The sequence below is a fragment of the Dermochelys coriacea genome, chromosome 12 (assembly GCF_009764565.3).
Source record: "Dermochelys coriacea isolate rDerCor1 chromosome 12, rDerCor1.pri.v4, whole genome shotgun sequence".
Lineage (NCBI taxonomy): Eukaryota > Metazoa > Chordata > Testudines > Dermochelyidae > Dermochelys > Dermochelys coriacea.
The window spans coordinates 23,501,500-23,528,775 of record NC_050079.1 but is presented as its reverse complement, the minus strand read 5'-3'; the positions used below and the strand labels follow the sequence as shown (position 1 = coordinate 23,528,775).

The following is a 27,276-nucleotide window of genomic DNA, read 5'->3' as shown; positions in this document are numbered from 1 at the left end:
GTACTTAAGATTCTTCCTCTTCTGATATTCAGACTTCAGACATGACATTCCCTGCTGATTAACTCTTAAATCTAACTGGAGCGGTGCAGAAACACGCTACACCAAGAGCTCTGTGGCCAGATTTATGACAAACAAATACAAAGAAATAAGGTAAGTACACATTTCTAAAAAATGTTTTAGACTAATATTCTCAATGAAGTTCTCTCTCAGGTAGGGAGTAAGGCACAGAATTGTAATAAGATCTGAGGGCCCAAGTCCTGCAATCCTTATGCAGGCAACATTTTCATTGAAGCCTGACTATTTAATTGGGTCAATTACAGTTATTTGGTGCTTTTTTTAACTAGTCCATCAGGTTAGCAGACTAAGTGTTTCTTAACAGACATTGCTGCTATAGGTTTCAGAGTAGCAGCCGTGTTAGTCTGTATTCGCAAAAAGAAAAGGAGTACTTGTGGCACCTTAGAGACTAACAAATTTATTAGAGCATAAGCTTTCGTGAGCTACAGCTCAGTATGCTCTAATAAATTTGTTAGTCTCTAAGGTGCCACAAGTACTCCTTTTCTTATTGCTGCTATAGGTAATCACACGCAGAAGCAGTCTTTTGATTTCTAACACCTTCTCGTGAAAAACTTTTTTGGATCATTGAGCTGAAGTAGTTACTACTGGCACAGTGTTTTGAATATTTAAACAGGGTGACCAGACAGCAAGTATAAACAAAAAATCAGGACCCTGGGGACGGGAGGGGTAAGAAATAGGTGCCTATACAAGACAAAGCCCCAAATATCAGGACTTTCCCTATAAAATTGGGAAGTCTGATCACCTTATATTTAAAGTACTATAGAACCGCTATATAGTATTATTCACCATATACAAAACACTGACCAGGAAACGTGGGTAGTTAAAACAACAGACACTAAATGTATTAAAGTACAACTGCAAAATTATCTTCAACATTTTGATTTCCAGAAATTTAGATTTAGGATCAGATTGGAATTTTTACTTGACTAGGTTTGGGAGTACCAGAATCTGATCTCTCCTAAATTGCATCTTGCTTCATCAGTTGACAATATGTTATGTGATGGGGCAAGGCCAGATGGCTATGGAAGAATAGTGGGAGATAGATATATTAGCTCCAGGCTAAACAAATTCCTGGTACCAGGTAAGTGAAATGGCAGCTGCTCCAGGTCAATTAAGACACCTGGGCCCAATTAAGAACTTTCCAGAAGGCAGGGAGAAGGCTAGGTTGATTGGGACACCTGAAGCCAATCAGGGGCTGGCTGAAACTAGTTAAAAGCCTCCCAGTTAGTCAGGTAGGTGTGCATGTCAGGAGCTGTGGGAAGAAGTTGCGCTGTTGGAGAGGCTGAGTAGTACACATCATATTAGGCACAAGGAAGGAGGCCCCGAGGTAAGGGTGAAGTGGAGCTTGAGGAATTGAGGGCTGCTGTGGGGGAAGTAGCCCAGGGAATTGTACATGTCATGTTTCTAAAAGGTCAGCTACCATAGCTGATACTATTAGGGTCCCTGGGCTGCACCCCGGAGTAGAGGGTGGGGCCCGGGCTCCCCCCCCAACCCTTGCTCCTGATTAATCACTGAGACTGGGAGACAACAGAGAATGTGAAAAGAAGGATAACTTCTCCTCACCTCCCTCGCTGGCTTATGATGAAAATGGCTCAGTAGACTGTGACCCTTGTCTTTAGAGAAAGAAGGGTTACGTGGAGGGTCACATTGAGCCTCTGAGGCCAGCGAAATCCGCCAGGAAACGCGGGACCCACGGAGGCAAGGACAGAGCTTTGTCACAGTTACTTAAACATTCTGGAAAACAACATAGTCCACATTTGTGTGCCTAGTTGAGTGCCCAATTACCATGAATCTTGAACTAACTTGTGCATCTAACTGTTAATGGTGGTAATTGAAGGTGCAAAGGAGATGTACCAATAGGCACAAGTTTGTGCATCTACCGTTTTAAAAAATGAGTTTTTACTGCTATGGGGAAAAATAGATTAAATTTTTGTAAAATGTTTCAATTCATATTGGTCTATTGATCTGATGGTATATAATAGTAAAATAAAGCTAAATATTTGTTAGTTCTGTTTAATATCTATAGATATCTCAACATCTAATAAGTCAAATGGGTGAAGAAAACATGAGAAAACGAAAAGGAGAGACTAACAGGGAAAGAGATGAACAATCCATCCAAAGTAAAGAATCCAAAACTATGAATCTACAGAAAGAGGCAAGAATGTTTTCTAAAATATTTACCTTAATAAGAGGGTTGTATAGCAATGCTAAATGTAACAGAGAAGCATAAGTATTTCAGTGAGGTTGTGGCTGATTTCTGTGTTAGTAATAAATAGGACTGGTCGAGAATTTTCTAACAACATTTTCTGGCAGAAAATGCCGATTCATCAAAACCAACAATTTTCATGGGAATGTATCTATTTTTAATAAAACTTTTGCTGGGAAACTTTCTCAAGCCCGTATAGTTGAGACATTCCTCAGGATAGCCAATAACCTGGTGGTTAGGGCACTCATCTGGGATGTGGGAGACCCAGATTTAAAGACCCTCTCTTCCTGATTTGGATTGGGGACTTGAACCTGTCTCTCTGATATCCCACGTGAAAGCTCTAGCCATTTGAGTATATAGTAATCCTCTCTCTGACACAATGAATATTTACTGATGTGAAGTGGAACAACTCCAACATGAGAGATTGAAGAAGACACACAGCCTGGCGTTTAGGGCACTTATCTGGGGTGAAGGAGACTCAGGTTTCATGTCCCTACTCCAAATCAAGTAGAGAAGGGACTTGAAACTGGGTTTCCCACATCCCAGGCTACTGTCTATTTAGGTTTCAGAGTAGCAGCCGTGTTAGTCTGTATTTGCAAAAAGAAAAGGAGTACTTGTGGCACCTTAGAGACTAACAAATTTATTAGAGCATAAGCTTTCGTGAGCTACAGCAATGCATCCGATGAAGCGAGCTGTAGCTCACGAAAGCTTATGCTCTAATAAATTTGTTAGTCTCTAAGGTGCCATAAGTACTCCTTTTCTTTTTGTCTATTTAGGTGACTCTTTCTCCCTCCTTCTCTCTAAAACATGTATAAGGTTTAGGTCTGATGTGGAACAGGAAAACTTCTGAAGTCTCAAAATTGTTGTCTCCCAGCTCTAGCTCTAAATCAAAGTTCCCACTGATTACAAGAAAAAAAAAAGTGTGTGTTCATCTAACTCAGGGGTGGGCAAAGAACGGCCCGCGGGCGGGATCTGACCCCTCAGGGCTTTGGATCCAGCTAGCGGAATTGCCACCTCCGTGGTGCTGCGGGCCCCGTGCCACTCCGGGAAGCGGCAGGCACTGCATCCCTGTGGCCCCTGGGAGAAGGGGGGCTGAGGGCTCGATGCACTGCCCTTGCCTGGGGGTATCTCCCTCGAAGCTCCCATTGGCCAGGAATGGGGAACTGCGGCCAATTGGAGCTTCGGGGGAGGTACCCACAGGCAAGGGCAGCGCGTGGAGCCCTCTGCCCCCCTCCCCCAGGGGCTGCATGGATGTAGTACCGGCCACTTCCTGGAGCAATGTGAGGCCAGGGTAGGCAGGGAACCTGCCCTGGCCCCGATGCATGCTGCTGCCACCCCGGAGCTGCTCCAGGTAAGCAGCACTGGGCCAGAGCCCGCACCCTGAACCTCTCCTCCCTGCCCTGAGCCCCATGCTGAGTAAGTTCAACTTCCATTGTCCACTTCATAGGAGTTGAGAGCACTCAGTACTTAGCAAGATCAGACCCTTTAACTTGTAACAAGCCTGGTACTGCACAACTTGCATCCTTCAAGCAAGATTAGTATTTAGCAAAGGTATGGCTATTCGCTTCAAACACCGGCAAAAGCTAAGAATTCTCAAAATATGGATATAATACTGGAGAAGACTGAAGTGTTAAAGTCAATCTGGCTATAAAGTTAAACATTTCCACCTTTGCCACCTCCAGAAAGCTGCATACTAATACAAAAACCACAGTATTCAACTCACATTTTTCTAGTGTCAATGGTTACAAATTGATAATGTATATTACAATACTCCAAACAGTGCTTATACCATTTAATAGTTGGTGTGCAATAAGTTTCACATGAGAAACAAGCATGGGGGGGTGCTCTTTTAGAGATATATACTTTCCTATAATATATATACATACCTGTTTGTTCTGCTCCCCACTGAAGACATAACTGCAGTTAGTAAGGGTAAAGGTGAATGCGTAGCACACTGTAAGCTGTAAATTATGCAGTTAACAAGTTCAGTTTTAATGCTGCAAACAAATAAGCAAAGTGCCTGTAATCATCCTTAAGTTAATTGTAGATTGTCAGCTGTTAGATAGAACAAGAGATAATCCTGAAATACTGCAATGTGAGAAAAATTCAGTACTGGCCAGTATGTCTGATTGATGTTTGGAAAACATCACAGGATCTTACACGTGGCTTTTTATTGCAGACAACAGTAACAATATAAGGAAAACTTTAATAGCATTTTGTTCTCACTTAATAGAAGACAAAGTAAATGAAAGTAACAGGATTGCAAAGAGGTTTTTTTGGCCCTGAACATCACAAAACAGGCATGCTGGAGCAGTATGTTAGGATTCCATGTTCCTTAACTATCCACCAAAACTGTTGACTCTAGCCAAAATCCAATGAGTAAAAATCTTCCATTTCAGTAGCATGATCAAGATACAGAAACTAAATGGAATCCTACCCAGTTATGACAGAACATATTCTTGGTCTGAAAGTAGCCACTATGGAACGCAGTATCAGGGAAAGGTTTCTGTGCATTCTGTTCAATGGACAGATTAGATTTGTAGAGAAATGTAGCAGCACTCAGCTTAAGATCTGCTCACAGTCCCATGTTTCTACTATAATTATCAGCTGTGAAATTGTTAGAATGGTGACAAATTATCCAATTTCCATGGGAGGGAGAAATCTGTATTAGCCAGGCTCTGCCTCACATCAAAAGTCTGCTTGTCTCCTTGTCAGTAAAGCAACCAGTAGCCATGGGGTAAGCAAAAGATCATATAATAGCTCAATTTCAAATATTTACTTTTAAGTTTACCTGCCCTTATACAGTAATTCCTCGCTTAACATTGTAGTTATGTTCCTGAAAAATGTGACTAAGAGAAATGATGTTAAGCAAATCCAATTTCCCCATAAGAATTAATGGAAATGGGGGGGGGTGGGTTTAGGTTCCAGGGAAATTTTTTTCACCAGACAAAAAACTATATTTTATATTTATAAATATATTTTATATTTATATATTTATACATATATTTTATATTTATTTATAAATATATATACACATATACACATACACACACACACAGGTTTCAGAGTAGCAGCCGTGTTCTTCTGTATTCGCAAAAAGAAAAGGAGTACTTGTGGCACCTTAGAGACTAACAAATTTATTAGAGCATAAGCTTTCGTGAGCTACAGCTCACTTCATCGGATGCATTTGGTGGAAAAAACAGAGGAGAGATTTATATACACACACACAGAGAACATGAAACAATGGGTTTATCATATACACTGTAAGGAGAGTGATCACTTAAGATAAGCCATCACCAACAGCAGGGGGGGGAAAGGAGGAAAACCTTCCATGGTGACAAGCAGGTAGGCTAATTCCAGCAGTTAACAAGAATATCAGAGGAACAGTGGGGGTGGGGGGGGGGGAGAAATACCATGGGGAAATAGTTTTACTTTGTGTAATGACTCATCCATTCCCAGTCTCTATTCAAGCCTAAGTTAATTGTATCCAGTTTGCAAATTAATTCCAATTCAGCAGTCTCTCGTTGGAGTCTGTTTTTGAAGCTTTTTTGTTGAAGTATAGCCACTCTTAGGTCTGTGATCGAGTGACCAGAGAGATTGAAGTGTTCTCCAACTGGTTTTTGAATGTTATAATTCTTGACGTCTGATTTGTGTCCATTCATTCTTTTACGTAGGGACTGTCCAGTTTGGCCAATGTACATGGCAGAGGGGCATTGCTGGCACATGATGGCATATATCACATTGGTAGATGCGCAGGTGAACGAGCCTCTGATAGTGTGGCTGATGAGATTAGGCCCTATGATGGTATCCCCTGAATAGATATGTGGACAGAGTTGGCAACGGGCTTTGTTGCAAGGATAGGTTCCTGGGTTAGTGGTTCTGTTGTGTGGTGTGTGGTTGCTGGTGAGTATTTGCTTCAGACTGGGGGGCTGTCTGTAAGCAAGGACTGGTCTATCTCCCAAGATCTGAGAGAGCGATGGCTCGTCCTTCAGGATAGGTTGTAGATCCTTGATGATGCGTTGGAGAGGTTTTAGTTGGGGGCTGAAGGTGATGGCTAGTGGCGTTCTGTTGTTTTCAAGAATTATAACATTCAAAAACCAGTTGGAGAACACTTCAATCTCTCTGGTCACTCGATCACAGACCTAAGAGTGGCTATACTTCAACAAAAAAGCTTCAAAAACAGACTCCAATGAGAGACTGCTGAATTGGAATTAATTTGCAAACTGGATACAATTAACTTAGGCTTGAATAGAGACTGGGAATGGATGAGTCATTACACAAAGTAAAACTATTTCCCCATGGTATTTCGCCACCCCACCCCCCACTGTTCCTCTGATATTCTTGTTAACTGCTGGAATTAGCCTACCTGCTTGTCACCATGGAAGGTTTTCCTCCTTTCCCCCCCCTGCTGTTGGTGATGGCTTATCTTAAGTGATCACTCTCCTTACAGTGTGTATGATAAACCCATTGTTTCATGTTCTCTGTGTGTGTGTATATAAATCTCTCCTCTGTTTTTTCCACCAAATGCATCCGATGAAGTGAGCTGTAGCTCACGAAAGCTTATGCTCTAATAAATTTGTTAGTCTCTAAGGTGCCACAAGTACACACACACAGTATAAGTTTTAAACAAACAATTTAATACTGTACACAGCAATGATGATTGTGAAGCTTGGTTGAGGTGGTAAAGTTAGAGGGTGGAAGAGAGTGGGATATTTCCTAGGGAATGCCTTGCTGCTAAATGATGAACTAGCATTCAGCTGAGCCCTCAAGGGTTAACACATTGCTCTTAATGTAGCTTCACACACTACAAGGCAGCACGAATGGAGGGAGGGGAGATAGCATGGCAGACAGAAACACACACCCTGTGTCTGGGAGAGAGAGAGATGCGCATTGCTCCTTTAAGTACGCTGACTCCACTCTAAGTATATTGCCTTTAAAAAGATCAGGAAGTTGAGACAGCAGCTGCCCCAGAAAGTTCTCTCCTCCTGAGCCCTGTCCTGTCCCCACCTTGCTCTATATGGAGATGGGGTAACCAGGGGACAGGAGTAGGGGGGAGGGGGACACCCTAACATTAGCACCCCTCTTCCTCCCTCCCCTGCACAGCAAACAGGAGGCTCTTGGGAGAGGACAGGAGAAGCACATGGCAGTGGGGAGAGGGACAGCTAAACTGCTGGCAATTAGTAGTCTGCTGGGCAGCTGCTGCACAGGGAACTTAGGGGAGCTGATAGGGCGGCTGCGGGTCCACCCTGGTTCCAAGCCCCCCACCAACTAGCTGCAACAGGCTGCTCTTCCTGCAAGCAGTGGACAAAGCAGGCAGCTGCCAAACAATGTTATAAGGGAGTATTGCACAACTTTAAATGAGCATGTTCCCTAATTGATCAGCAACGAAACAAGGTTAACCAGGACAACTTCAAGTGAGGAGTTATTGTAATGCCCACTCTGATATCAGAGGAGAGCAAAGTTAGTAAATTCCACTGACCAAAACTAATATCTATGTCTTGTCTGACAGGATCTGTTCAGGTTTCTTAGAATTTTAACCATGTAGGTTTCTGATTCCACAAACTAGTAACTAATTACTCTCATCAACTGAGCACAACTCTCTAATTTTTTTTATTTTCCCTCAGCATGGCCCTATTCTTCTATAGTAAATGCTGACAACTATCAATATGATGTGTGCTTTGTACTAGGAAACAGAGTATAACATACGTCTTGTTTAAAACAAAAAGCATCTCAAATTACATAAGCAATTTCAGAGCTATTCTAAAAACACAAGCCTGATGAATAAATTCAAACCTATTTTGCATAGCAGTGATCTATGGCCCATGTATATTTGCCAACAATCACTGAGGTCTACTGTTGTCTTTTGTCATTTCAGTTTATTGCATCTGTTTAGATACACAAGGTCATATTATGTTTTTGAGAAAGATGGCCATTATGCTGTATTATGGCATGTGAACATGTCCTAAAAATAGCAGATATGCAGTTAAGTTGTGTGCATGTCTCTCAATAGATCAATAAAAAAGAAGCTGCATGTGTGGTGCCAGAAAAATTACTAATGGTGACTGTTCTCTCTCATTTAACCACATAAGATAAAACAGCACAAGAAGTTCATATTAAGTTACCTTACTGGAATATCTCATTCATTTCAAGGTGGGCCTGATCAGTGGGATCTGCATTATTGTTGGTACAATTATTGGTTCAGGCATCTTTATTTCTCCAAAGTCGGTACTTGCCAGTGTTGGAGCTGTGGGGCCTTGTTTAGTCATCTGGGCAGCCTGCGGAATTCTTTCTACATTAGGTAAGCAAAAGAAAGGAAAAGTTTTTATATTTCCAGTTTTCCTCCTGTATTCCATTGTGAAAATTAGATGGTTCTGCTCACATAAAACCAAAATGCTAGCCAGCCACTGTCCCCAGTGGCTGGGCAAAAACTTACCACAAATTAAACAGTTTAAAGAACATTAAGTATTAGAAAAAAAATTGTAAAAGTCAAATTTTTACTTGACCTTTAGATCTAGCCTCCTATTTTGCATATCCCACCACATGGGAGCACAAACAAGACATATTCTGCTCCCATTGAAGTCAACGGCAAAATAACCCAGTAATTTCAATGGGAGCAGAAGCAGGCCTATAGTGTATACCTACTCCACAATTTCATTGTACAAAGCATGTTTGCAGGCGCAAAATTAGAGGCTAGTTTTTGGAATTTGGCCATAAGAAGGTAATATTTATATAAAATGTTAAACATGAAAACTGGCCTTAAATTTATAGTTTCTTATTATTGGGCTTTAGAGAAAAAGTGATGCAACTTTCAGCAAGTTGCCATCCATGAGCAATAAGTTCAGAAATGCCAACTGTATTTGAAAGCAACCCCTCCTTGTGCATTGTGACTTGTGCTGCTTTTTTTCCTGAGTTTTCAAACTACTGAGCAGTACTGGGTGCAGTTTTCCTTTAGGCTGTTGTTTCCTAATAGAATTCTGAGTTTCTAAACAGAAAACTAAAATAGAAATATTTGCCAAAGATATCTTAAACTACCTGAAAGTCCAATATAATAAAGGATTTAAAAAACAAGGAATTAATCCAAAAGAATAGGTTAGGAGTAAGTTTCATGTTACATATTCAAATTCTGAATACATAACAATTTAAAATGAGTTTGCTATAATGTAAAGCAAATAAGCCACGAGTTTCTAATAAGATAAATGAGCAAAAATTACAATGCAATTTTGAACTAATTATACAGACATCATGGAGCGAGGAGGTCCAGAATATTGCATTCAGTTCTAAGCAACTAAACATAGTTAAGTTAGCAAGAATTGTTTACAAATTGAGTCTGCAAAGAGTCCCAAATTAGGCACTCATAACTATAAGATCTAATCAGTAACTTGTTAGTTTTCAATAATTTTCTAAATTATGGAACTGCCTCTGGCAAATTATATTTTTTTTTAAAAATTCAGTTACTATTTACTTGTGATGTTACACAAATATAATGAAATACAGCATGTGTTTATAGCCATTTCCTTAATTTTATATTATAAAATTTAATGAGCTAATTAAAACCAAACAGCTTAAAGAAATGTATGAACTAAAAGTACTTGACTATTAACCGGATTTCTTCTTTTTGTTCAGGTGCACTATGTTTTGCTGAGCTAGGCACAATGATCACAAAATCAGGGGGAGAATATCCTTACCTTATGGAAGCATTTGGTCCTATTCCGGCATATTTGTTTTCCTGGACTAGTTTATTGGTCATCAAACCCAGTTCATTTGCTATCATTTGTCTCACCTTTGCAGAATATGCTGCAGTGCCTTTTTATCCAGGCTGTGAGCCACCTGTAGTAGTCATTAAGTGTCTTGCAGCCGTTGCCATTGGTAAGATCCCTATTTTTTTTTTAAAGGGGCTGAGTTATGAAACTGTGTAGCGTTCATGAATTATTTTTCCAGGAAAGTAGTAGGAGCGTCATCTTTTAAATATTAAAATCTAGTATGCATAAATCACTAGAAAATCAGAAAGAAAACTGTATAAGTGGGAACAATTCTGCATTGGAAGAAGGCTAGACTTAATGACTAATACTAATATATCTAATGTCTCTGATAACACTGATAGGAAGGGTGGGTTTAAACTTAAAGAAAGCTTCGCTTCTGGGGTTAGAAGGTCTAAACAATCAGGTTTCTTCCTTACGCAGTTAGCTCAAACTCAGTAATAGGATGTATAGATCAGAAACATGTGTCTCTGTGGGAAAACATGAAAAGAAAAAATGGTCCAAGCTTATATTTTCTTTTCTAGATCAAAAGTTATCCCAACTTTTAAAAATATTTTTCGAGAGAGACTGCCAAGAAATTCCTCAGTTTCAGAAAATTGTTCTCATTCTTTAGAACAATCCATCAAATGCAGGAAATTGCAATAATTACATGGAATTTACAAACCAATATAAGAAAGAATCAAGATACACAGGTTTGGGTGTCTGAACCCAAGATAAAAAAATATATTGTGAATGTTCCTTTAAACTCAATTATTATAGTTCTATGATTTATGGCATTTAAACTGAGAAATATTTTTTTTTATTTCCCCTAGTGATTATTACCACAGTGAATTCACTGAGTGTGAAGTTGGGGAGCTATGTTCAAAATTTTTTCACTGCTGCTAAAATGATCATTGTTATGATCATTATTGTATGTGGATTTGTTCTCCTTGCACAAGGTAATTTAATTTTTGTTGTTTTCGATTTACAAATATAGTACTGTAACTTAGAGAGTACTTTTGTTTCTGCCATGACTTGCTACTGGATTATTCACTGGAAAACAAAGCAAACAAGCAATGATCTGATTATTTTAATTTAATATGGTTTTGATACCAGATCCTGTTGACTGCCCTCAACTCCTACTGATTTTAATGAGAGTTCAGGGCACTCAACCACTCAGGATCAGACTCTTAGTGATTAAACAGAATAAACTGGAAAGTGTTCTGGAGGAAAAATTCATGGTTACAGACCAATTAGAAAAAAATTACTATTTAAGTGTTCACTTTAACTGTCAAACTGTCATTTTTTATATACAAAATAAAATTTGATAATGAAATGTCACCACTGAATGAAAGCAACGGTTTCATTTTGCCTCAGCACATTTCAATATCAATTTTTTCATTTGCAGGAAAAACAGAAAATTTTAAAAATTCTTTCAATGATGCTAAAATTTCTGTTGGTTCTATCAGTTTGGCATTTTATAATGGACTCTGGGCCTATGATGGATGGTAAGATTTTTTTATTACTGTTATCAGTTACTATTTAAGAGTCTAACTGGGAAGCGGTGCAGAGAAACATGGGGGGGGAGTGGAGTGGAGATGCTAGCCCCACACTCGGGTGAACAGCTGGGGGTGTTCCATTTTCCCTTTGGGAAATATGGTCACCCTAGCACTAAGGTTTGTAGCTGGCATACAAATGTTTTTATTAGAAAAGATTCACGTTTTCCAGACCTTGTGGAGGTCACAAGCAGCCTTGTGGCATGTGACCTTTGTTGAAAACCTGGCATTAATCCAAGCAGTTTATTTGTCTGACTTGCTGGCAAAACTCTAGATAGATTCTTACATTTTGACAATTACACATTACCTGAGCAATACACTTTAACAGCACACTATGCTACAGCCTCTTCTACTCAGAGTACTTACAAAAAAATCCAAACCCCTAAACCTTGCAATGCCATTGACATTATTCATCTCATGTTACAGATGAGGAAAGTGAGGCATAGAGAGGTTAAGCTGGGTATAGAACCCAGATCTAATTCCAAGTCATATGCTTTGGTTAAGTTAAGGAGCTTATCTAGTTTACTTCTTTTTTTTTTTTAATTGTTAGAGGTGGAATAGCAGCAGCAGTGATGTCAGAAATAAAGACCTGATTTTCAAGTAATTTGGCATTTCAGGATCGGATTACCAGTAACATTATGCTAATGGATTTTTTGCAGGAATCAACTCAATTACATTACAGAAGAACTTAAAAATCCTTACAGGTGAGACAACCAAAAGACAACCTAGAAAGCGAAAAAGACACAATTTCTAATGCCACAATCGGATCAATAGAAGTCTTAATAGCAGCTGCATATTTTACTCTCTCTCTGGTTAAGAACTGGGCACTCAAAAGTTTTAGTGCTTGTTCACAAAGAAATAATTTCATTAGCATTTATTCTGTTTTTTACATTCAATATTGTATACTTGTGAATCATCTTTATTTATTTATTTTCATGACTCCACAATGCAAAGAATACAGAGAATGCACGTTTCAGAGTAGCAGCCGTGTTAGTCTGTATTCGCAAAAAGAAAAGGAGTACTTGTGGCACCTTAGAGACTAACAAATTTATTAGAGCATAAGCTTTCGTGAGCTACAGCTCACTTCATTGGATGCATTTGGTGGAAAAAACAGAGGAGAGATTTATATACACACACACACACACAGAGAACATGAAACAATCGGTTTATCATACACACTGTAAGGAGAGTGATCACTTAAGATAAGCCATCACCAGCAGCAGGGGGGGAAAAGGAGGAAAACCTTTCATGGTGACAAGCAAGGTAGGCTAATTCCAGCAGTTAACAAGAATATCAGAGGAACAGTGGGGGGGAGAAATACCATGGGGAAATAGTTTTACTTTGTGTAATGACTCATCCATTCCCAGTCTCTATTCAAGCCTAAGTTAATTGTATCCAGTTTGCAAATTAATTCCAATTCAGCAGTCTCTCATTGGAGTCTGTTTTTGAAGCTTTTTTGTTGAAGTATAGCCACTCTTAGGTCTGTGATCGAGTGACCAGAGAGATTGAAGTGTTCTCCAACTGGTTTTTGAATGTTATAATTCTTGACGTCTGATTTGTGTCCATTCATTCTTTTGCGTAGAGACTGTCCAGTTTGGCCAATGTACATGGCAGAGGGGCATTGCTGGCACATATATGGCATATATCACATTGGTAGATGCGCAGGTGAACGAGCCTCTGATTGTGTGGCTGATGTGATTAGGCCCTATGATGGTATCCCCTGAATAGATATGTGGACAGAGTTGGCAACGGGCTTTGTTGCAAGGATAGGTTCCTGGGTTAGTGCTTCTGTTGTGTGGTGTGTGGTTGCTGTTGAGTATTTGCTTCAGATTGGGGGGCTGTCTGTAAGCAAGGACTGGTCTGTCTCCCAAGATCTGTGAGAGTGATGGGTCGTCCTTCAGGATAGGTTGTAGATCCTTGATGATGCGTTGGAGAGGTTTTAGTTGGGGGCTGAAGGTGATGGCTAGTGGCGTTCTGTTGTTTTCTTTGTTGGGCCTGTCCTGTAGTAGGTGACTTCTGGGTACTCTTCTGGCTCTGTCAATCTGTTTCTTCACTTCAGCAGGTGGGTATTGTAGTTGTAGGAATGCATGATAGAGATCTTGTAGGTGTTTGTCTCTGTCTGAGGGGTTGGAGCAAATGCGGTTATATCGTAGCGCTTGGCTGTAGACAATGGATCGAGTGGTATGATCTGGATGAAAGCTAGAGGCATGTAGGTAGGAATAGCCGTCAGTAGGTTTCCGATATAGGGTGGTGTTTATGTGACCATCGCTTATTAGCACCGTAGTGTCCAGGAAGTGGATCTCGTGTGGACTGGTCCAGGCTGAGGTTGATGGTGGGATGGAAATTGTTGAAATCATGGTGGAATTCCTCAAGAGCTTCTTTTCCATGGGTCCAGATGATGAAGATGTCATCAATGTAGCGCAAGTAGAGTAGGGGCATTAGGGGACGAGAGCTGAGGAAGCGTTGTTCTAAGTGAGCCATAAAAATGTTGGCATACTGTGGGGCCATGTGGGTACCCATCGCAGTGCCGCTGATTTGAAGGTATACATGGTCACCAAATGTGAAATAGTTATGGGTCAGGACAAAGTCACAAAGTTCAGCCACCAGGTTAGCCGTGACAGTATCAGGGATACTGTTCCTGATGGCTTGTAGTCCATCTTTGTGTGGAATGTTGGTGTAGAGGGCTTCTACATCCATAGTGGCTAGGATGGTGTTTTTAGGAAGATCACCAATGGACTGTAGTTTCCTCAGGAAGTCAGTGGTGTCTCGAAGATAGCTGGGAGTGCTGGTAACGAAGGGCCTGAGGAGGGAGTCTACATAGCCAGACAATCCTGCTGTCAGGGTGCCAATGCCTGAGATGATGGGGCGTCCAGGAATTTCCAGGTTTATGGATCTTGGGTAGCAGATAGAATACCCCAGGTCGGGGCTCCAGGGGTGTGTCTGTGCGGATTTGTTCTTGTGCTTTTTCAGGGAGTTTCTTGAGCAAATGCTGTAGTTTCTTTTGGTAACTCTCGTGGGATCAGAGGGTAATGGCTTGTAGAAAGTGGTGTTGGAGAGCTGCCTAGTAGCCTCTTGTTCTACTCCGACCTATTCATGATGACGACAGCACCTCCTTTGTCAGCCTTTTTGATTATGATGTCAGAGTTGTTTCTGAGGCTGTGGATGGCACTGTGTTCTGCATGGCTGAGGTTATGGGGTAAGCGATGCTGCTTTTCCACAATTTCAGCTCGTGCACGTCGGCGGAAGCAGTCTATGTAGAAATCCAGGCTGCTGTTTCGACCTTCAGGAGGAGTCCACCCAGAATCCTTCTTTTTGTAGTGTTGGCAGAAGGTCTCTGTGGGTTAATATGTTGGTCAGAGGTGTGTTGGAAATATTCCTTGAGTCTGAGACGTCGAAAATAGGATTCTAGGTCACCACAGAACTGTATCATGTTCGTGGGGGTGGAGGGGCAAAAGGAGAGGCCCCGAGATAGGACAGATTCTTCTGCTGGGCTAAGAGGATAGTTGGATAGATTAACAATATTGCTGGGTGGGTTACGGGAACCATTGTTGTGGCCCCTTGTGGCATATAGTAGTTTAGATAGCTTAGTGTCCTTTTTCTTTTGCAGAGAAGCAAAGTGTGTTTTGTAAATGGCTTGTCTAGTTTTTGTAAAGTCCAGCCACGAGGAAGTTTGTGTGGAAGGTTGGTTCTTTATGAGAGTATCCAGTTTTGAGAGCTCATTCTTAATCTTTCCCTGTTTGCTGTAGAGAATGTTGATCAGGTGGTTCCTAATTAATTCTTTTCCAGCCCCTTACTGACTGCTACTTTGGATTTAATAGAGTATTTAATTTCTGATTAGCATCCACACAGATTTCAGGGACGTTTCAATCTTATTGTTATAGAAATAAATAAATAGTGGGGAAAGCCCCTCTATAGTATAGAAAATTGCCCGAATACAGACTTATCATTCCCTTGAATGCATATACACAATTCCCATTAGAAGTGAGAAGTTGTGCACTAAAGTCAAGAGAAACTACCAAAACTTAATTCAGAAGTAATCGCAGGTCTAGAGACACATGCATCAATCTTCTTATCTTCCTAATCTCTCCTAAAAAATCTAAAGAGTGCACAATAGTTACATTAATGATCATTTTAAAAAAAGATTTATCGTCCTGGAAAATCGGTTTCTCAAAGCGTAAGTCTAATAACCCTGACTTCTCTTCACGGGTGATTGACAGGCAGCCAGCCAGTACAGAAAGAGGCAGCTCCCACCTTCTAGTACACACAAGAACCAGGAGAGTGACTTCCCAAAAATTAATTCACTAACAGAACTGGTTATCATCAACACCAACTATGTGGAACAATGATTAGGTGGGCATATGGACTACTGGAGCTACTCTCCCAGAGACCAATTTTACAGATAGGGGACAATATGCCTTTTTTGCAGCAAGTAGCCCCAGTAATCCATATGAGTGATGTCTAAATGTCAGTAGCAATCAGTTGAACTAGGACGGAAAAAACCTCTGCGCCAAAATTCTAAAAATATACTGGATTAACCAGGATTATTGAATTTAGAATAGTATCAGAGTAGCCGTGTTAGTCTGTATCCACAAAAACAACAAGGAGTCCAGTGGCACCTTAAAGACTCACAGATTTATTTGAGCAAAAGCTTTCGTAGGTAAAAACCCACTTCTTCAGAGTAAAGTGAAGTGAATGGAGTGAAAATTACAAATGCAGGCATTATTATACGGACACATGAAGAGAAGCGAGTTACCTCACAAGTGGAGAGCCAGTGCTGACAGGGCCAATTCAATCAGGGTGGATGTAGTCCACTCCCAATAATTGATGAGGAGGTGTCAATTCCAGGAGAGGGAAATTTGCTTTTGTAGTGAGTCAGCCACTCCCAGTCCCTATTCAAGCTCAAATTAATGGTGTTAAATTTGCAAATGAATTTTAGTTCTGAAGTTTCTCTTTGAAGCTTGCTTCTGAAGTTTTTTTGTTCAAGTATGGGTACTTCCAAATCTGTTTTAGAATGTCCAGGAAGATTGAAACGTTCTCCTACTGGCTTTTGTATGTTACCATTTCTGATATCCGATTTGTGTCCATTTATTCTTTTACGTAGAGACTGTCCGTTTTGGCTAATGTATATGGCAGAGGAGCATTGCTGGCACATGATGGCATATATCACATTAGTAGATGTGCAGGTGATTGAGTCCCTAATAGTGTGGCTGATGTGGTTAGATCCTCTGATGGTGTCACTAGAGTAGATATAGGGACAGAGTAGGCAACAAGGTTTGTTACAGGGATTGGTTCCTGGGTTACTGTTTCTGTGGTGTGGTGTGTAGTTGCTGGCGAGTATTTGCTTCAGGTTGGGGGGCTGTCTGTAAGCAAGGACTAGCCTGCCTCTCAAGGTCTGTGAGAGTGAGGGATCGTTTTCCAGGATAGGTTGTATATCGATGATGTGCTGGAGAGGTTTTAGCTGGGGGCTGTATGTGATGGCCAGTGGTGTTCTGTTATTTTCCTTGTTGGGTCTGTCCTGTAGTAGGAGACTTCTGGGTACCCATCTCGCTCTGTCAATCTGTTTCCTCGCTTCCCCAGGTGAGTATTTTAGTTTTAAGAATGCTTGATAAAGATCTTGTAGGTGTTTATCTCCGTCAGAAGGGTTGGAGCAAATTTGGTTGTATTTTAGGGTTTGGCTGTAGACAATGGATCACGTGATGTGTTCTGGATGGAAGTTGGAGGCATGTAGATAAGTACAGTAATTCCTCACGTAACGTTGTAGTTATGTTCCTGAAAAATGCTACTTTAAGCGAAACAATGTTAACTGAATCCAATTTCCCCATAAGAATTAATGTATGGGGGGAAGGGGTATGTTCCAGGGAAATTTTTTTTTGCCAGACAAAAGACTATTTTATATATTTTTTTAAATTTACACACAGACAGACAGACATACACACAGCAACAAAGCTCTGTCCTTGTCTCCATTGGTCCCGTGCTTCTTGGTGGATTTTTCTAGCCTCAGAGGATCACTGTCACCCTCCACGTAGCTCTTCTCTCTCTTGAGGCAAGGGTCACAGCCTACTGAGCCATTTTCATCATAAACCAGCACGGGAGGTGAGGAGAAGCAACCCTCCCTCGCACAGTCTCTATTATCTCCCAGTCTCAGTGATTAAATCAGGGGAGGAGCCCAGGCCCACTCTTTACTCTGGGCTCCAGCCCAGGGACCCTAATAGTAGCAACTATAGTAGCTTTTCGGAAATAGGATGCATACAATTCCCTGGCCCACTTCCCCAATATCTACTTCACCGTTACCTCAGGGCCTCTTTCCTTGCACCCGGAATAGTTTGTACTGCTCAATTCCTCAACAGCGCAGCTTCCTCCTACAGCTCCTGACACGCACGCCCATATGCGTCTCTCACTACTTTTCTATAGCCATCAGGCCTTACCCCGTCACTATATATATTTACAGTTTATGCACACAAAAAGAATATGTTTTAAACAAACAATTTAATACTGTACACAACAACAATGAATGTGAAGCTTGGTTGAGGTGGTGGAGTCTGAGGGTGGCATATTTCCCAGGGAATGCCTTACTGCTAAATGATGAACTAGCACTCACCTGAGCCCTCAAGAGTTAAAACATTGTTAATGTAGCCTCACACGCTACAAGGCAGCATGAATGGAGGGAGGGGAGACAGCATGGCAGAGAGAGAGAGACAGACACACACACAGTGTGAGAGAGAGATGCAGATTGCCCCTTTAAGTACGCTGACCCCACTTTAAGTACCCTGCCTTTTCAAGTAGATCAGGAAGGTGAGACAGCAGCTGCTACCAGCAAGCGCCCTCTGTCCTGAGCCCTGTCGTGCCCCTTCCCCTGTGGAGATAAGGTACGGAGGAGGGGACCCAAGAGCAAGGGGATGGGGTCACCCTGACATTAGCACCTCTCTTTCCCCACCCCCACACAGCAAGCAGGAGGCTCCCGAGCGCAGCTCCAAGGCAGAGAGCAGGAGCAGCACACAGCAGTGGGGGGAGGGACACCTGAACTGTCAGCAATTGATAGCCTGCTGGGAGGCTGCAGTACAGGGAACTTAAGGGAGAGGGGAGCTGATAGGGGGCTGCTGGCCCACCCTGATTCCAAGCTTCCCCCCCCTCTGCATCGGGCTGCTCTTCCTGCAAGCAGTGGACGAAGCAGGTGGCTGCCAAACAACATTATAAGAGAACATTGCACAACTTTAAATGAGCATGTTCTCTAATTGATCAGCAACATAACAAAACAACGTTAACTGGGATGACTTTAAGTGAGGAGTTGCTGTATAGTGGTCAGTAGGTTTCCGGTATAGGGTGGTGTTTATGTGACCATCACTTATTTGCACTGTAATGTCCAGGAAGTGGATCTCTGGTGTGGACTGGTCCAGGCTGAGGATGATGGTGGGTTGGAAATTGTTGAAATCCAGGTAGAATTCTTCAAGGACCTTCCCGTGGGTCCATAAGATGAAGATGTCATTGATGACACTGATGCATGCATCTTCCTAAGAAAGAAAGCCCCTGCTAGGAGCTGCACATCATGCTCCTCATACATAAGGCAAAACAGAAACTAGGCTCTATGCACAGTAACACTACTCTGTCCGTGTGGAAGAGGACTCTCCTTTTCTTCTGACTTATCAGCTGCCTGCCAATCACCTGCAGAAAGAGGAGGAGCCATCAGTATGGATTACTTGGTACTGTCTGCAAAAAGGAATTCCTGTAAATGTAGAATTTGTAAAAACAGATTTTATCAAATTGTAAGAGGAACAAAAATGTTTGCTTTTAAATGGAAATATAAACGGGAGCAGGGGATTTACCCATTCCCCTGCAGTTGTGAAAATCAAGTAATTATTCTAGTCAGAGCGCACACAGCATTGATCTGCTCTACCAGATACGTGTGGGTCAGGTACAATCAGATCCAATTTGTATGAAGTAGTGACTCACCTTTGCATCAATCCTATGAGTGAATAACTAATATGTTGTTACATGAGAACTAGAAAGTATATATACTAGGAATACCCAACTGGAATTGCACTTTACTCAACTTAGTGAAAAATGAGAACAAATAGCATAAATGGTGAAAAAGGAATTTAAATTTTAAAAATTCCTCAATTTTAATCATCCAGATAGCATAAGTAACACAGGTACTGAATTCCTAAAATGTGATTGTCCTGAACAGTGATCTTTCAGTCTTAACATGGTTCATATACAATATTTACTAGTTAAGATACCTGTGACTTTTTTTTAGAATCCTAAATTTGAACTGAAATAGGAAAGTGCCTACAGTCCATTATAATAAAGCTGCCTAGTGGTTTAGAAATGCTGATACTATGTTTTTACATTCTGTAGAAATCTACCACTTTCTATAATCATTGGAATCCCATTGGTTTCAGTTTGCTATGTTCTGATTAATATTTCATATTTCACAATAATGACTTCAACAGAACTTCTGCAGTCCCAGGCAGTCGCTGTGGTAAGCCACTTTTCATTTTGTGATTAGAAGTATCAAGTGAGACACTATTTTTGTTGCTGAGTCCAAATCATAAAAAAATCCTAACTTTCTTAGTTTTCAGGAAAGAATTTTTCAGTACCATTGTAAATTTGTAAACTCTATCAACATTTTAATTATGTCACAGAGGTAAAAGTATCTTTCTGAAATTAGTTTGTAGAAAGTGACAATTTAGTATGTATGAGACATCTTCTACAGGAAATCTTCAGTGTATTTGCAGATTAGTGATGCTTTTACTCCACAAAGTGTTTGTGAGGGGTACATATGACAATTTTATTTTCACTGGTAAACATCTGAATCCCCGGTTGTACCCATCTCTATGTTAGTTCTGGGGAAAAAGAACAAACAATTCATGATATGCTGCATTCTGCATGCACAGCACAGTGAAGAAGAGCACTCATGCAGAAATATTCCATATACCAATGAACACTGTACAAGCAAATGGAATCCTGCTTTTAGAGAGCTGGATTCTGGTGTACTTCAATATGGCTGCAGAGCAGAGATTGGTGTAATGTATATGCATCTTTACTTAAAACACAGCAAGGTAGTCTGATTTTAGGATTACTAGTCTTGAGGGTCCCTATCAACATATTATTAAGTTATATCAATGGTATTACATCAGCTACTATTAAATTGATCAAATTCGATCAACACTGACAATATAAGCCTGCAGAAATATCTCATTTGATCTTAAAAGCTAAGCAATGTCAGGGCAGGATGGTAGGTTACCCAGAAAACATAGGGTACTTAGGAAGGAGTGCTAGTGGGCATTGGTGATAAGACACGTAAGAGAGGCCCTGAGCCTCACCTATATTTAAGTTTCCATGCCACTTTTGGCAAAAGTAAGGATGCTAGTGCTGGTATCTTGATCAGATTCCAGTTTGACATGTTCAGTATCTAAATTCCCCCTACTTTCAGTTGGATGTGATACCCTTAAGATTCTTGTCTTAAACTGCTGTATAGTAGTATTGGGTCATAGCAACACAACTATTGTGTTCTAGTAGTCAAGGTTCTTTCATTAGAGTGGTAGGTGAAATAATTATTGTATATAGTTTGCAAAATAATTTTTGATAAAATTATAGCTTATGTAAAATTATATTAATATTGATTTTTGAAAGGTAAAATATATTTTAAAAGTTCATTTACTGTATATCTGATGGTTCCCACACCAGTGAACACACTACAAAGTGGAAAAATTATACATATTATATTAATGTGTCTATATTTTAATCCTCTATGTCCCAGACATTTGGGGATCGGGTCCTTTATCCAGCTTCTTGGATAGTTCCTCTCTTTGTGGCCTTTTCTACAATTGGAGCAGCCAATGGGACGTGTTTTACTGCTGGCAGGTAAATTTCAACTCTAAATAGCAAATACATAATTGGATTTACATGTGAAAGTTATATAATGTCTTCTGAGTCTAGGATTTAATTTGAACAAATGATTGAACAAAATACCTGCAAACTTAGTCATGTAGCCCATTCTCAGCAAGGACCAGTAGCTATGAAAGTTTGAGAAAGTTAGAACATAAGGATTAACATTTTCCTAAAATGCCTGTAAACCAAGTACCTTCTTTCAGCTAAAAAAGTTCTTTAAAATAAGTCACCTGAAAATCAAAATTAAAGAGGTTATAACTTGAACTAGTTTTGTGCGTGTACAAATATTTGAGAGGTCTGCCAAACCTCATACTTCACAAGGGTTTCTAAATCCCTAAAATCATACTATGTGAATTACATTTGTGCTGAAAATTCTCTGATTTTTTTTTAAGGGAGAGGAAAACAATGGTTTGCTTTGAATTAATGAACCAGTTTCACTTCTGTGCTCAATGGAATTTTGAAAGCAGTTATAATTCCTCCTTCACAACCTGTGTGACTGTTCCCTACACTCTAGAAAATATTAAATTAGGCTTGATGCACTTGAGAGGTATATATAGATATTACTTAGTTAGATGTAGCCATATAAAAGACATCTATATTAATAGTTAAATGGTGTCTGTGAAGAATATTAAGTATTCGGAGTTATCTGAAAAATAGAGCCACTTGAATCTTTGTATATGCTACACTAATCAGATTAACATATGTTTTTGTTTTGTCAGACTTGTTTATGTAGCAGGTCGTGAAGGGCACATGCTAAAGGTGCTGTCTTACATTAGTATTAAACGTTTCACCCCAGCACCTGCTATCATATTTTATGTAAGTATGAATGCTAAGCAAAGAAATAAAACTTTCAGCTAAAAAAATCAAAAATACTCAGATCTGAAATTACTTTGGCTCTTCAAATGGCACAATGGTGACCTCAACGTATTATCCCTACACATACTTTCATGCACATATGGTTACATCTACAGGGAAATAGTCTTTGATTTATAAAAGAATATTTCAGCTATGTAATACATAAAAACAGTTCAACTTGAATTTAACTCCATACCAGATGCAAATTCTCCATGTTTTAAAGTTCATAGAATTGGAATGTAAAAATGCAACTCTTTCAGTTTAAGGGAAGAAGTAGGGTACTGACAATGAAAATCAGCTATGTAGAGTAAAGTTGTCTTGATGGTCAAACTGGCTCACTCCAGGATTTCTGTGAATACAAGAAATCTAGGAATTTTTTCTCCTGCAAACTTTCATGCCTGTAAAGTAGGTGTTAGACATACTGTCATAAATTTGAGAGATTCGTTATGTATATATGTAGCATCAATACAAACACTTCATCATGCTTAGCAAGTAGGTTTATACAAGCAGGAAAGAAGATTTATATCATCTTGGTACGTATCTTGAAAGCACTTATGTGCATACTGAAATTCATACATGACTTCAATGGAATTACTCATACTCAAAATTAAGCACACGTTTGCAGGATCAGGCCATTCTCAGGAAAGGGTGCCAAGTATGCTGAATTGTTGCTGAATCTTCACCACAAAGTAGAGCAAAAACCATGTATACTCATTGCATATGGGATCAGTTTGAATGTAAACCTGTACCCTCCATAAAAGTGAGAGCTCCAGTCTTCCTTTCTACACTGACCATCTTTTATCAAGGACCACATTAATTCTCGTATTTTATTTTAGGGTGCCATTGCCATTATTTATATCATCCCTGGAGACATTAATACACTCATAAACTACTTAGTTTTGCTGTCTGGATATTTTATGGTTTGACTGTATTTGCACTCATAGTTATGAGATTTACAAGAAAAGAGCTCAAAAGACCATCAAGGTAAGTTCAGTACTAGAATACATTTCTAAACATAATAAAAATGAACCAGTCATGGTCCTCATGATGGTAAGAAAAGTGGCTCTCCACTACTGGTATTCCTCCTCCCATTAACATGAAAGCATGAACTGTCCAGGGAGTTTGGAATACTGAAACACATACTGGTAAGTCAATCCCCTTCCTCTGAAGATCACTTTGTCTCAGGAAACTACTACTTAGTATAGTTCCTTTTGCTGTTCCCTTGAGATTGAACAGAGAGACAGGCAGAGGGTCAGAGAAGTACAGTCTTGGCATCTTGTCCATACTGACACACCTTGCTGTCTGCCACAGTGAAAGGGTGAGGGGGGAAAGGAAAAAAGAAAAGGATTACTTGTGGCACCTTAGAGACTAACAAATTTATCTGAGCATAAGCTTTCATGAGCTACAGCTCACTTCATCAGAGGCATGCATCCGATAAAGTGGCTGTAGCTCACGAAAGCTTATGCTCAAATAAATTTGTTACTTTCTAAGGTGCCATAAGTACTCCTTTTCTTTTGCAGATTCAGACTACACGGCTGCTACTCTGAAACTGGGGAAAAAGAAAAGAAATCTAGCTGCAGATACTGAAGAAGGTTGGGAGGCTGCAATCAGAGTGCCGTGATAGGTCAGAATGAGTTTGGGGCAACACTCTTCTGGAGGAGTTCATCCTATTGAGGTTCAGATTCACAGTGAATTCATTACAGTTCTAGCATTGGGACCAACAGCATAGCCAGAGTGGTCTGGTCTGTGACATAGCCAAACTGACCCTCTGCTGCTGCTGACCCTCTCAACCGCTCCACTAATTTCCTGAACTCTCTTCTGAATATTCTTTTAAAAAATCAGAAACAAGGCAGTAAAAGTAACTTCTCACGTTCAACAAGATATGTAGTAAAGGTACACAATATCAAGGAAAAATGGCCACAGAATTTGCTGAATACTTTTATGCTTTGTCTATTACAGATACCTATTGTCATTCCCATCTTAGTGACAATAGTTTCCGTTTTACTAGTTTTGGCTCCAATCATCAGTGAACCCGAATGGGCATATCTCTACTGTGTTTTATTTATGCTTGGAGGACTTATATTTTATGTCCTTTCATTCATTTTAAATTCAACTGGGCTCAAAAAATATCAAGTAAGTATATATTTTATAGATTTCCATTAAATAAGGCATACGACAGGATACCTTCCTAATTTAGTAGCAACCACTTCTTTCTCCCCTGAGTAAAAATTCTTATATTCAACCATCACATCTAATTTACATTGAGAGAGAGGCATGATCTTTTGATATAAGCATAGCAAACATTGCTAGGAGCTATTGAATTCTAATCAGAGCTCTTTGGCACATTATATCTTTGCTTCAGATTCTTCCTGTGTAAAAAAAAAAAAAATTGAGATAATAAAAGATTTGATGAGATTTAGTTCATAAAATGCTTTGAAGAAAAGTGATACTATCAGTGTATCAGTGCAAAGGCTATGTAAATAGCTTAAGTTTCCATTGCAATATCATTTTAAATCTTGTAATTTAGAAGTCGAAATATATTTGAAATGCCCTGGCCAGTAACTGAAGTGACTTTAAACACACCTACCTGTTTTCTGTTCTGGCACTTACCTTGCACTCAGATCTCTTTCAAGACTTAGTATCTTCACAATCAGTCTAACAAAGACAAAATTAACAGCATGAAATGGAAACTAAAATGACAGCCTTAGGGCTTGAGTACAGAGGGTTAAGTGTGCGGCAAGCTGGGAGGTAAATATACAATGCAATAGTTTACCATGCACTGATTGGACATGTGGACCCTGCTACAATGCACTCAAAGTTCCATAGTGTGCTTTGATCTACTGCTGTATGAAACAGTGCTAAAAAGTGAGAGGAAAATGAATATATTTTAGCAGTGCCCCTGCAGGTCTGTTTATGAGGTGACTTGTAGTCTTCTTTAAAAGTACAACTCCTATCTATTTTATGGGGGAGATGAAAGATGCAATGAGACACTACTAAAAGGGAAAGGAGGACTGGTTTTAAGAGGATATAAATCCCACAACATTATTGGTATTCATTAAAAAAAATCCATCTGTCCACAAAACTAAAGCTACTTTATATTACATAATGAAAGGCAGTGTAGTCTACTATAATGAGCACAAAACTGGGAACCTGGAATTTCTGAATTCACATCCCAAATCAGGGGTGCTGGAACAATTTGTACGTGGGGGTACTAAGAGCCACTGAACCAAACTGTAAACCCTGTATATGACGGAAACCACTTCAAGCCAGGGTGTGCTGCAGTTTCAGCACCTATGTCCCAAATCTGCTACCAATTTACTCTTGGGTCATGGGCAAGTTTTGTCTTCCCCATCTGTAGAGTGGGGGAAATAAATACTTATGCATGCAACATTACACTCAGTTAGTGAAATGGTGTAAACTTGAATTAAAATATATAGTTAACATTGCCAAAGGACTTTTAAAACTTGTGTTAAACATCTCTAACCACAGTAACTTATTTTCAGGGCCCATCACCATGCACCTTCAGATGCTTCTAGAAGTTGTTCCACCAGAGGAAGTTCATGAATAAAAAGATTTGATTTCCAGTAGTCTATTTTTAAGTACCATAATGTTTGGGGGCAGCCTGAATAGTCTGAATGTTTGTTTGCTAAATTCAGACTTGTTCATCCTAATGTGCAGTTTTATTTTTGCAACAATTTATAAATGTTTTAAATATTATCTTAACATATGAGAATAAGACGTTTTCTGTGCATGGAATTCTATCTAGATCTGGATGGCTTCATTGTTTTGACTGCTACTCTGCTAATATCTTAAGGTGAACTTAACATATTAACAGATTGCACATACATAATAGGAACTGTTTTCAGCTATAGTAGTGGTGAATAAAGAGAAATTCATTCACCAGTAAAGGAGTTTGTCAGAATCCCTCCTCTTCTGCCACCCTGCTGGAAGAATTTATAGCATGATCTACCACGAAAAACAGAGGAAAAGTATAGTGATAGCCTAAGTTTATATTAGGCTGACTCCAACCTTAACCTGTCAGGTAGGTCAAAAGCTGGAAATCGCCAGATGAAAAGACAAGGAAAGCAGGAAGTGAGGGTTGCAGGCATGCACTGGAAAACAGTGAGTAAATTTCCTTTGTTGATTGTTCCCCTTTCCTTCCATCCTGCTGGAAGTACAAAACAGTAAGCAGACAATGCAAAAAATATTCTAAACAAGGAGGTGGGTTTTCCCAAGATGCAGCTTGAAGTACTTTACATCCAAAATCTGCCTCCACAAAGGGCTCAAGGTCCACTCAGAGATGGCTGATGAAGGAGTGGAATATAGCTTGTTGGAATATAGCTTGTTGAAACCCACTAGGATATATTCAAAGATATGCTAAAAGAAAAAAGGAGGAGGAAGAAATCTGTTTCTAGAACTATCAGTCAGAAAAGGTCACCCAGATTCTGGAGTAGGTTAGGTACCTGGAGGTGGAGTGCTAAAGCTTCCCTCAGGAGCAGAGGACTGAGGGTGCTCCTCTGATAGTTGATGTAGGCTCAACTGTCACAATGGATTGTTACATGCTAATCTAGAGTCTGAGGGCCAAACCAATGGCCCTGAGTGTCAAAAGACTAAGTAACTGGTATTCTTCAGGGGGAATCAGCAGTCCTGACAGAAGAGGCTCCCCTACACAAACATACACCTGAAAAGGATGGCATACAAAGTAATTACAGCAGGAGACTGTGAGACTGGAGGCCCAGAAACAGACTGTGGTCTGCCACTACCCCACTCCCTGACCAAAGAAGGAACAGGGGTTCATACAAGAAGAAAGGGTTATGTACTGTAAATGTGGTTCTTCAAGATGTGATTCAGATGAGTGCATGCTCAGCACACCAGAGCTGGAGAATTTTGCCTAACAGTATCATAGGGGTTGGTGCTGGTGCCTTATGGCCATAGCTCCTCCTCTGGCTGTATGAGGCAG

General features: G+C 40.1%; 1 protein-coding gene across 1 annotated transcript; it reads left to right on the top strand.

Annotated features, from left to right (window-relative positions):
• On the top strand, window positions 1-26,990 carry SLC7A9 (solute carrier family 7 member 9). Its single transcript, XM_038368911.2, is given in 15 exon segments — window positions 1-150; window positions 2,102-2,230; window positions 8,432-8,579; window positions 9,905-10,147; window positions 10,851-10,976; window positions 11,426-11,525; window positions 12,233-12,277; window positions 19,926-20,049; window positions 21,331-21,434; window positions 22,181-22,277; window positions 23,153-23,207; window positions 23,210-23,304; window positions 24,276-24,405; window positions 24,408-24,449; window positions 25,820-26,990. Coding segments are annotated over 14 exon segments (1,479 nt in total). The 5' UTR covers window positions 1-150; window positions 2,102-2,125; the 3' UTR covers window positions 25,885-26,990.
• Window positions 26,991-27,276: the final 286 nt, after the last annotated feature.